Source organism: Loxodonta africana, chromosome 18, assembly GCF_030014295.1.
Source record: "Loxodonta africana isolate mLoxAfr1 chromosome 18, mLoxAfr1.hap2, whole genome shotgun sequence".
NCBI classification, from domain to species: Eukaryota; Metazoa; Chordata; class Mammalia; order Proboscidea; family Elephantidae; genus Loxodonta; species Loxodonta africana.
Window position 1 is genome coordinate 79,139,701 of NC_087359.1, and position 12,233 is coordinate 79,151,933.

A 12,233-nucleotide genomic window follows, 5' to 3' on the forward strand; every position below is an offset into this window, starting at 1 on the left:
TTGGCCGGACTTTCCCTCAGATGAAGTTCCCTGGTGGTGCTGTGTGGCCGGCAGGAAGTGCCCTGGTCGTTTCTTCCAAAGAATTCTTCAAGGGCAGGTGGTTATTCCTGACTCTGCTTCCTATTTCCCAAGGACTTTTAATCTTCCCTTTTGTGGCCTCTGCAGTTGATAAACTGGCCCACATCCTCTTCCCTTTATCTGCAGTCCATAGAAGTCCATTGCACTGTTGAGGCTGATTTGTTTCACAAGCTCCTTTGTGTTAACCCTCAAAAGAAAGGCTTTGAAATCTGTGACCATGAAGCCTTGGGTCTGGTTTTGCTTTCCCAGCTAGACCTCAGTTTACATAACCATATAACTCTGAAAGCAGGAATATAACCAGCCTGGAACAGACAAGCTGCTGAGGGCTACATTCAGAAAGGAGCCCGTTGAACCGTGGAGGGAAGACCTCCCAAACCCAGCACCAAGGTTCATTGGAGCTATGCCTCTTTATCCTTTTCAAGGCCATGCAAGGACAGCGAATGACAATGGATGGGTTTGGATGGGGGTGGGAAGGCACTGGATATAAGCCCACCAGGCAGTCAGTGGAAGCAAGCTGAAACCATTGAAGTCCATTCCAAAAGAGAGTCAGAGCTCCAATTTGTGGATTTTTGCCTCCATTCTAACAGGACACCATTTGGCTGGAATTGCATTGCCCACAAAATGACGGACGTATGCTATGACCTTGAGCAGAGATGGCAGTGAGCAAGAATCAACCCTAGTCTGTATGGTAGAGAAATGACTGACAAATGTTTTGAGAGGATTTAAAAATACATAGATCTTCAAAGAATCACTGGGAAGATACTGGTTAGCCTTGCACCACCCAATGAAAACCCAAACCAAACTCGTTGCTCGCGAGTCGATTCCAACTCATGGTAACCCCATGTGTTAGAGTAGAAGTGAGCACCGTGGGGTTTTCTTGGCTCTAATCTTTATGGAAGCAGATCACCAGGTCTGTCTACCGTGGTGCCACCTGATCCGTTTGAATTGCCAACCTTTCAGCCACCCAGGGACCTACCACCTAATGAATCCCTGCTAATTAGAGCAGTGCACTGTGAGGTAAGGGTGCCCTCAGGCTGTTGCATGTGTGCACACACACAGACACACATCCAGTGTACCAGATATGTTGTTCTGCATTCTCAGTGTGCAGAGGGAAACGAATAGTGCCCTGGACCCCTGGATAGTCTTTGGAGTTGCCTTTGAGCAAGAACTGTGGCTAATGGTCACGGAAGCTCCTGGACTCTGGAAAAGCATACCCACAGGTCTCTTTCATAGATTTCCAGTATTTTGTGCATTTGTAGGCCAACAAATCTCATTGAAAGAAAGGAAACAGACATTTCCAGATGTGATTAAACCAAATATGTGTGAAGATACACAAGGGTAGGAAGGAAAATGAGAAGATACACTGAAAAGCAGCCGAGAATGCACGGCTTTTGTCAGTGCACTGAAATTCCGAGACCCGGTCCAGATCTCAGTTCACAGATCACATCCTCCACAAAGACGTCCCTGCCCTCTCCCTACATCCCCACAGGCCGTAGTCCTCCACTAAGACTTCCCTGCCCTCTCCCTACAGGGCCCTGTACTTAAAGCAGCTTTCCCCACATGCTGTAGTCCTCTGGTAGTGTTGTCTTTGCCCTGGCCTGAGTCCCTGAGAGGATCCTGAGCGCAGACTGCCTGGCAAGTCCTGGGTGTGCAGTAAATGGGCGTTGTCACAGAAGATAGGCCCCGTCAAAATAGGCTGCTTCTGGGGAGTGAGGCAGAGACAGGAACTGTCTCGTGGGGAGGGAGGCCTTCACATTAGTAAGCTGAGTGCTTCATTAAACATTGCCCCACAGGGAAGATAGACTCCGCCCCTGCCACTGGGCGAATTCAAGCCTTCCTGTTCTAGCTCACCTTATCTTGATGAAGAGAGTAATTTGTTTTACATCTTTAATATGAGCAGAGGCTGTTGTAGCCTGTCAAGTAGAACTGTGTGTGCAGGGTGGTTTTCTGACTACAATCCATGAAGGCTAAGCTGTGATTTCTAAAGCTCTTTCATTTGTGACCTGAGCCAAGCCCATTTCCAATTTCCTCTCCCAGATAGAGCAGCCTGCTACTCTTATGAAAATGATTTTTTAATTATGTTATTCTAAGCAGAAGCATAACTGAAAATGTAGACTGTATTGAGCAAAATAGAACACTCCACTTGGCACACAAAAAGGAGGGCTTTTGAGAAAGGCAAAAAAGATTCCACAGTTGGACCTGATATTTTAACCATTTCAAGCTTGGTGTCTGGGCCAAGTCTGCCCTTTCGCAGCCACTTCCACAGCAGAGCAGACACTGAGCACACCCCTCCCTCATGTCTAAGCTTTGCTGATGTTGTTTTTCTTGACAGGATATGTCTTGTCGGCTTCCCCCCGGGTTTGTGGCCGTCATAACTGCAAACCGGAGTCTGATCAAACCCTTTGGCTCTGAGGCAGCTTATGAGCTGGGAGGTAGGCTGCTCCAGACAACCGTCTGCCTCTGTGTGACTCTAGTTCCTGGGAGCTTTTAACAACGCTTCTTCTTTACTAGTCACTTCAAATCCATAGATCATTTTCTTTTTTCAGCCAATGTATGAAGTGGAAGTCTACTTTTACCACTCTGTGTACTACTTCACTTGGACTTGGGTGGGCCAACCTTATGTCTCCCCCTTTTAATTGTTCGAAGCGTCTGTCAAGAAAAATGTTTATTTGTAATTGAAACAAAATTTTTTGTTTTGTTCATTTTTGGTTTGTTTTTTAAGGTACTAGTCCTTTTAGAAGTCCCTAGGTGGTATAAAAAAATTAACATGCTTGGCTCCTTAACCAAAAGGCTGGAGGTTCGAGTCTACCTAGAAGTGACTCAGAAGAAAGGCCGGGTGATCTACTTCCAAAACGTCAGCCCCTGAAAACCCTGTGGAGCGTAGTTCCGACACACATGGGGTCGCCGTGAGGAGGAACCAGTTTGATGGCAGCTGGCTTTCCTGGCTTATTCCTCTCAAATAAATAATGTCGATGGGGCCTCCCAACAGGCCTGTGCTGTGGCCTTCCAGCAAGCCTCCATCCACCAGCCCCCGGCCCCGAGCCACCAGCAGCTGCTGCACAAGGGCTGTTGCTTCTCTGAGTCAAGCTGAGCAGCAGCTTTCTGGAAGCGGCGTTGACGCACTGCACCTGTGGCTCCGAATGACCCTGGGCAAGTTAACGGATCTCTGACCTCAGCTTTCTCATCTGTAAAATGATGGTAATAGTTAATACCTGTAGGAAGGGTTGTCCTGAGGATTAGAGAGAAAATGTGTAATGCCTCTCTACAGTGCCTGATGTGTAGTGGGCATTTAACTTGGATGTCTAATAGCCATCTCAAACTTAAAAATGGCCAAAAATAGGACTCTTCACATCTCCATCATGAACCCACTCACCTGTGCAAAAAACAAAAAGCAAACCTACTGCCATCAAGTCAATTCCGACTCATAGCGACCCTGTAAAACAGAGTGGAACTCTGCCCCATAGGGTTTCCAGGGAGCACCTGGTGGAGTCAAACTGCCGACCTTTTGGTTACCAGCCGTAGCTCTTAACCACTACTCCACCAGGGTTTCCAGCGACTGAAGTAGGTACCCTAATATCAAGTATTTGTTGTATTTCCTACCCATACTGGAAACTGAAAAGAAATTGACGGACCACCAAACCAAAAAACACAAACCCGTTGCCATCAAGTAGATGCCAACCCATAGTTACCCTAGAGGGCAGAGCAGAACTGCCCCATAGAGTTTCTGAGGAAGGGAAGCCACAGGAAACTGCTAATGGGTATGAAAGTAGTCTCCTGTCCCTCTTAAATCTTCTCTACCTGTTATCTTGAGAAACCTAAGTCAGAAATGAGTAAATTTCTGCCGAGTAATGATGTGAATAAAAGCCATCCTCATCCTTTCTTTTAGATGTTTGGCAAAGCTTGCCCTGTGATCACACTGCAGTTCACACCGTCGGGAATATACCCAAGAGATTCAAGTGGGGCTCAGTTCTTGGCACCCTCGTTGGCATGAGCACAAACAGGGGCCCTTCCAGATCTGAGGGCCCCAGACTTGTTTTCTGAATTATTTATTTGAACTGTTCCCTGTCCTAGTGAATTCTGCCTTAGCAATATCCCTCACCCTCTCTTTCTGAGCATCCCCATAGACCAGGGGCTTCAACGGTCCTCATGTCCTGAAATGGACTGTGGTCACAGTGCTTTACCTCTCCTCCTAGGCAAGATGGGTGGAGAGACTCCCAGGTCTGTGGGAGGCGTTTGGCAGCAGGGAAAAAGGTGACTGGGTCAGAGCATCTAAAGCAATTCCAGAGACGGGGTGTGGGGTGAAGAATTTAACTTTACCCAAGGAAGCTGGTCTTTGTATCAATATGTACTAGTAACTCCTGTATATATCTCTAGACCACACCTGCAACGCCTGGTGAACACTTTGACTTGGGTATCTCAAAGGTTCTTCAAACTGAATGCGCTACAGCCCACGCACCTGTCATCCCTTCCCCATCTCCCTGTTTGTCATCTCGGGGAATGGCGTCACCACAGACCAGAACCCCAGGAGTTGCTCCTGATACTTCCCTTACCCTATCCCCCTATTTCACCTGTGCACCCACATCCTGTCACATTTGCCTCCTAAATCCGCCTCAAATCCGTCTGCTTTCCGTCGCCACTGTCACCACCTAGGCCCAACCACTCTCATCTCCTGACTGAGCCTCCCAAACCTGCTTGGGGCCTCTCCAGATTTCTGTCACAAGTCTGTCAGATAACACAAGGGCCCTCCCCACACTCCCCCTCACTCCCACAGGCGCACAGGTGCACACTCTCACATCTGAAGATCCTGCAGTGGCTTTCAGGAGCCCTGGGTGTCAGTGGTTGAGTACTGGGCTACCATCTAGAAGATCCACCAGCTGCTCCAAGGGAGAAAGATGTGGCAATCTGCCTCCATAAAGATGCCCCCTTGGAAACCCTGTGGGGCAGCTCTACTCTGTCCTACGGAGTCGCTCTGAGTCAGAATAAACTCGATGGCAGCGGGGTTTACGGGCAATGGCTCTCAGGAGAGGACCTTCACTCGGCTGCAGAGTCCTGTGTGGTGAGCACCCCATCTCTCAGCCAGATCCTGCACTGTACCCCGTCATTTCTAGCTCTGCAGCCACACTCACTTTCCTGTCTTTATTTTTTAAATAATCACATAGTAAAATTACCTTTTTTTTCTTGTGGTGTCTAGTTTTATGAATCCTAACCTTGAATGTACCGTGCAGCTTCCTGTCCCAGAGCCTTTAGGCTTGTCGTTTTTCCCTCTGCTGAGCAGTCACCTCCCCCAGCCTCATTTGGCTAGGACATTCTCCCTCAGCTCAGCTCAAACACCCCTTCCTCCAAGAGGGCTTCCCCAAGGCTGGGCAGCTCCTCCTAGGGGTCCTCATTGCCAGTCAGAGCATTTTTGCGTGGTAACTTTGGGCTCCATAGTGTGCCTCCTGGACTAGATGGCCACCCCACACCACAGGGACACATCCACACCTCTACTCCCACTGTCTCCCTGACCTAGCACTGCACCCACTGACCAGGTGCTCAGCAGAAGTTTCTGCCTGAGGAAATGGGCAACAAGCCACCCCACCCCGCCTCTAGAACTTCTCCTTCGTCCCTTTTTCAACAAGTCACTTAATCTCATCTGATCTGTTGTATTTTTTATGTGAGGATTAGAAGACCTACCTGCAAGCCCTGTAGCTAGGATAAACTATAGGAAAGTCTCTGTCACGTAACGGGTAAATGGTAGCCTGCCTTTTACTGCTGGACTATGTTGTATAAAAGTATAGTCTCTCCCATCTTACCCATGAGGGTGGTGGGAGGCGTCACTCCCTCCTGAGGAAGAGACTAAACCAAAAAAAAAAAAACCAAACCCATTGCCGTGGAGTCGATTCTGACCCACGGCAACCCTACACACTGGAATCCTATAAATGTTGCTCAAGGCATGAATATGTCCTTGTTGGAAAAGATTTCAAAGCCATGGATAAGGTTTCCTTCCACCCTGGTATCTGGTTCTTTTATGCCAGAGAGCACCCTGGCCCACTCCATGTTAGAACACAGGCTATCTTAGTACTTCCTGCCTGTCTGACCCTGGGCGGAGAGGTGGACCGCAGGACTCCTGAGAGGAACAAGCCAGGCACCTGCCCTGGTAGTCGTCCTAGCCCCTGATGAAGCAGACAGGTAACAGATACAGCCCAGGTGTGAGATGCTGGCCTGGGGAGCATGCAGGGGTGTGGCAAGTGGAGCCACGGAGGCCCTGGGGGGAGCAGAGGCCTGCTGGGGAGGCCAGGCTGACCTGAGTGCCCTTCCATTTGCACCGGTCCCAGCTCTCCTCTCTGGAGTACTCTCCCAGCTAAGGGAATAGAGCTGAACAGCTGTGGCACAGCGGGCAGCCAGGGCAGGCTCCCCCAGAGTGCTGGTAAACTGCCAGGGCTTTCTGAGTCCGACACTGGTGGCATGAGGGGCGTTCAGTGGGCGGGAGGGAGCCACACGCTACAGGCCTGTTGTGCCTGGGACAGCTCTGCCCAGTGCAGTGTGACTCGACCCGGCGCCAAGCGCCTCCCAACCACCGCCCCCGTGCCACACACACACACACACACACACACACACACACACACACACACACACACACTTCTCCCCGAGGGAGAGCACTGGGAGGTGACTGGAGGGCATTCAGCTGGCCCCACGCAGAGTCCGAGGCTCTGGAGGAAACCCAGAGGTCGCAACCCTGAGCACCGGAAGGGTGGCGGGCGAGGGGGATCCGGCGCTGGCACACTGGCGATGACAGGCCTGTCTCCCTCTCCCCCGACTCTGTGTAGGCGCATTTCTTTTGGGAGGAATCCTCTACTCCTGGCAGTTCCCCCACTTCAACGCGCTGAGCTGGGGCCTCCGCGAAGACTACTCCCGGGGAGGCTACTGCATGATGGCCGTCACGCACCCGGCCCTGTGCAGGCGCGTGGCCCTGCGCCACTGCCTGGCCCTCGTCGGACTCTCGGCGGCGGCCCCCGTCCTGGACGTCACCACGTGGGCCTTCCCGGTCGTCTCCCTCCCCATCAACCTGTACATCTGCTACCTCGGCTTCCGCTTCTACACCCAGGCCGACCGCCGGAGCTCCCGGAGGCTCTTCTTCTGCAGCCTCTGGCACCTGCCGCTGCTGCTGCTGCTCATGCTCACCTGTAAGCAGCGGGGCGGGGAGGGCGGCCGGGGAGAGCCCCGGGAGTGAGCCGGAGCCGGACCGGCCTGTGGGAGAAGAGGGGAAACACAGGGGCAGGGGCGGCTGCTTCCCTGGCTGCTGGGCAGGACTCTGCGGGAAGAGGACCCCCAGTTTAGTAAAAGAAGATCGTAAAATAACTGGGTGCTCAGCGATCACTTAACGGTTTGTTTTTTAAGTAATAATCTCCAAAATGCCCCCCAGATAAGGGAGTTGGTTGGCTCAATAGGTTAAAACAAAGAAAGGATACTTATTTCCTTTCGAGCCTTTTACATCTCTCTTCCTCCAGCCACTCCACCCCACACGCCCACCACAGGCCAGGCCCTGGGCACACAGGTGGCCAGACGGGGACGCTTGTGACCTGGTATCTCTAGTTCTGTGTCCTCACGTCCCACATGTCCCCGAAGTTGGAGGAAGTGCCCACTGCCGGCGCAGCACCCCTTTCCTGGAGAATGAGCTGGGGACCGGCTCCCGGCTTGCTCATTCCACACAGACTTGCAGCCACATAGTCCCCAAACGGTCACGACAAACCAGGCACGCAGGCACAGCACTGGAGGGGAAGTCCAAATGCCTGGCCCGTGGCATCTCAGCGTTTCACAAACTCAGGGCAATCAGTGGCCTTGTTGGGGTTCATTTTAAAGCACAGCCAATGTCTGCAGCGTTTCTTTCCAGGAAGGTGGCTCAAGGCTTAATACCAGAAACCCCTCTGGCTGATCCCATTACTCAGCACTTCGGTTACTCCTGTGGCCCTTGGTGGTGCAGTTAAGAGCTCGGCTATCAACCAAAAGGCTAGCAGTTCAGATCCACCAGCCACTCCTTGGAAACTCTCTGGGGCAGTTTACTCTGTTCTGTAGGGTGGCTATGAGTCAGAATCAACCCGATGGTAATGGGTAGCTCCTCAGTTCCTCTTTGCTGCACCACCTTGGTGCGAGCTGAGCTAGCCAGCCTGCATAGCTCACATTCTTGCCTCATTAATGAAAAGCACGTTTCCATCCTGCTGTCTCCTGAATTCAGAAGTAAGCCTCCAAGTTCAGATGGCCCTCACAGACAGAACTGTCAGTTCGGCTCTCCCAAGGGGATAGTTTCCGTCCTGGTAGTTTCGTAAGTTGTATGTAGTCATGTGTGACCTTGGGGTTGGGCCCAGACACAGCTGGTCACCTACAGTTTCCTCAGTCTTTCGTGGTGTCCACAGTCGGCTGTCGAGTCCCTCTTGCCTGAAGGCCTTGAAATTTGGCAGAATGTTTTAATTATTCAGTCTCCAGTGGCACAGCTGCTCTGTAGGAATTTCTTCTGGGGGTTTGAGCAACATTTAAACAATCACTGCAATATGCCTGTTTTCTGAAAATATTCTGAAGTGATTGCAGATAGCATCTGATCCCTGTTTCTACTTACCCGAAATAGTACCCCCCTTGGCCGTGTCCGGGTTATTTACTGTGGGGAACATGGCATAGGAATGTCTGGAAAGAAAATCTACAACTTGTTTCAGCCCTCAAATTTGTAAAATGCATTGATTTTCTTTTCCTGCTGCAATAAAATAGTATATATGAACAGCAGTGTGTGTGATGTAATTTTACTTAAGTCCAAGTCATTCTGTGCTGAGTTTGCACAGTACCTGGTAGAACTGATGACACTTGACTCAGTCCTCATGAGCTAGCAGAAGGTTCTAGGTACTCATGTAGTCCATGTTTCCAAGGTGGTAAAAATGAGCACCTTGGATTGTTGATACCTGTATACACAAAAGAGGGAGACTCTGTGTGGTGTGAATGGCTAATGTGCTCAGCTCTCAAACGAATGGTTGGAGGTTCGAGTCCACCCAGAGGTACCTGGGAAGAAAGGCCTGGCGGTCTGCTTCCAAAAACTCAGCCACTGAAAACCCTGTGGAGCACAGTTCTACCCTGACACACGTGGGGTCACCACGAGTCGGAGCTGACTGCACAGCGACTGGTTTTTTTATACAGAGAGGAATAATAAGCAAAACACAATGATCCCCCCACTATACCACCAGCCTCCTATTCTGCTGGGAGTCATCCTCCCTTCAAGCCATCGCCAAGGATACCTTCCCTGAGGCGTCTCTGATCTGTCCTACTCAAAAACCACCAATGGCATACCGTCTGCGTATCATCTGAAGTTCCGACTTCTTACCAGGCCATTCACGGGCCTGTACGCTCAGACGCCAACTTACCCTCCAGATTTCTCTTCAGTGGTCTTCCTCTGTGAAGCCTGCAATACCACCTCACGGACGTCCTGCCCTTGCGCACCTCCCTGCCTGTGCTTTATGTCCCAGCTTAGACCCCACGCTCCCATGACACACACCCAGACTCCTGTGACTTCTTCTCAGGCCTTGGCCGCCTTTTGTAAGGATTCCGTTCTCATCAGCATTTCCAGGTGCTGCCAAATGTTTGTCCGCCAAGATTCTGTCATCAAATGCATTTGGGAAATCCTGCGTACTACAGCTCTAAACCACATGCGTATAGTAAGGGCTAAGATATTTAGCGGCTAAACTTTGGTGGCGTAGTGGTTAAGAGCTACGCTGCTAACCAAAAGATCAGCAGTTCAGATCCACCAGGCACTCCTTGGAAACCAGATGGGACAGTTCTGCTCTGTCCTATAAGGCCACTATGACTCAGAATCGACTCCACAGTGGCAGGGTTTTTTGTTTTGTTTTTAAGGTGGCACAAGAGCCCTGGTGGCTTAGTGGTTAAGAGCTCAGCTGCTAACCAAAAGGCAGCAGTTCAAATTCTCCAGCTGCTCCTCGGCCAGTTGAATTAAGTTTGCTTCTGGGGTACCTAACCACAGCCTCTCTCTTTTATTTACTTATTTTTTGTTTCCTCAAGTGTGTGAGCAGAGGACCTGGCGCCTGTTTCCATGTTCGTCCTGGATCACATTCTGCTGTAGCCATTATTACCCACCAGAGGTGAGCTCCATTACCACCTCCCACTGCCCGCGTGGGGCTGTTCGCCGTACGCATTGGGGTCAGCTCAAGTGAATGGAGCCCCTACAGCTCATAAACTGGGGACCTGCCTGGGAAGTGGAATCTGAGAGAATGGGGACCTGGGTGCAGAAAAGGCCAAGCAGAAATGTTGACCCCATTGGATGAGTGAATCTGAGGTACACAGTCTTGGGAGAAGCCAGACTATCCTCACCAAGCAGCAGCTAAGGGGAGCTGCAGGCTGGGGCGCTTGGTGGAGAGCCCCTCACTGAAGCAAAGCTAAGAACAGAGCTGAACTGTGAGGTAGAACAGAAACTCTAAAAACATTAGGCCAATTGACTGGATAGACCCTGACCCTGAAACCATGACCCTACACCTTCGAACCAAGAAAACTAATCCCAGAAGTGTTTAGTTGTACCTAAGTAGTATCAACAGGTGCAGCCACTGGGGCGGGGGGGTGGGGAGGGCTGGGGGTTGCTATTGTAGTTACAAAATTATATAAAACACTTTACTTTGCATTTACCTCCCCCTCCCCCCCCCCCATGTACAGCTTAATGGTAACAGCTACATTAGTTTGGTGGTATAGTCATTGCCCTTAGTTGATACCAATTCTCCCATCACCATAAACAAAACTTCACTACTTCTCAGAGAGTGATTTCCTCTCTCCCTCCCCCCTTCCACCCCTGGTAACCTCTAGTAGCCATTGGTCTGTAATTACCTATTCTTGCCATTTCATATAAGTGAGATTATACAATATTTGTCCTTTTTTGATTAACTTATTTCACTCAGCATAATGTCTTCTAGGTTTATCCATGTTATAGCATGCATCAGGACTTCATTTTCCTTTAAAGCTGAGTACTGCTCCATTGTATGTATGTACCACATTTTGTTTATCCATTCATCTGTTGATGGGCACTCGGGTTGTTTCCACCTTTCCGCTGTTGTGAATAATGCTTCAGTGGACATCAGTGTACATATGTCTGTGTGTCATTGCTTTTAGCTACCTAGGGTATATACCTACGATTGAAACTGCTGGGTCATAAAGTAGTGCTGTTTTTAATTTTTTGAAGAATCACTGTACTGTTTTCCACAACAGTCATACCATTTTACATTCTCACCAGCAGTGGATAAGGGTTTCAATCTCCCCACATTCTCACCAACATTTGTTTTCTGTTTTGTTGATTAATGCCATTTTAGCAGGGGTGAGGTGGTATCTCTTTGTAGTTTTGATTTTTCCCCTCTAATGACTGAAAACAGTGAGCATCTTTTCATGTGTTTGGTGGGTGCTGAGTGCCCTCTTTGGTGTTACCTTATATTTTCTTTTAAGAGTTTTACAGTTTTCACTCTTCTATTTAGGCCATTGTGTTCATAGCAGCAGTATTCACAATAGCCAAGAGGTGCAAACAACCCAATTGATGAATAACCCAAAACCAAACCCAGTGCCGTCGAGTCGATTCCAACTCATAGCAACCCTATAGGACAGAGTAGAACTGCCCTATGGAGTTTCCAAGGAGCGCCTGGCAGATTCGAACTGCCAGCCCTTTGGTTAGCAGCTGTAGCACTTAACCACTACGCCACCAGGGTTTCCTAATTGACGAATAGATAAACCAAATGTGGCATATCCATATAATCGAATATTATTCACCCATAAAAAGGAACGAAATACTGATTCGTGCTACAACATAGCTAAGTAAAAGAAACCAGATACAAACAACCATGTATTGTATGATTCCATTTATGTGAAATATCTAGGATAAGTAAATCCCAGAGACAGAGAAGGGAAAAGGGTATTGACCGCTTCATGGGTACAAGGTGTTTTGGGGGAATGATGAAAATGCTTTGAAATTAGATAGAGGTGGTTGTTGCAAAACATTGTGAATGTACTAAATACCACTGAATCGTGCACTTTAAAATGGTTAATTTTGTGTTACATGAATTTCATCTCTATAAAAATGAGGTAAAAGAAGAAGAACCAGCTTGGTTAAGACAATGTACATTGCCTTTAGACTAACCCCAGGGCCCCGGGAC

The 12,233-nt window shown here is 49.4% G+C and overlaps 1 protein-coding gene across 3 annotated transcripts in view; it reads left to right on the forward strand.

The window, feature by feature from the left end:
* The window catches only part of LOC100671416 (protoheme IX farnesyltransferase, mitochondrial), a 210,254-nt gene extending 199,977 nt beyond the window's left edge, over nt 1–10,277 (forward strand). For 2 of the 3 annotated variants that reach the window (XM_064271809.1, XM_064271808.1), the window contains exons 7-8: nt 6,885–7,241; nt 10,111–10,277. In XM_064271809.1, coding sequence (XP_064127879.1) covers nt 6,885–7,241; nt 10,111–10,262 — 509 coding nt within the window. In that variant the 3' untranslated portion in view covers nt 10,263–10,277. Of the gene's footprint in view, nt 1–6,884; nt 8,830–10,110 lie in introns of those variants that run through there. The other variant, XM_064271810.1, reaches the window with a different exon arrangement.
* The last annotated feature ends 1,956 nt before the right edge of the window (nt 10,278–12,233 follow it).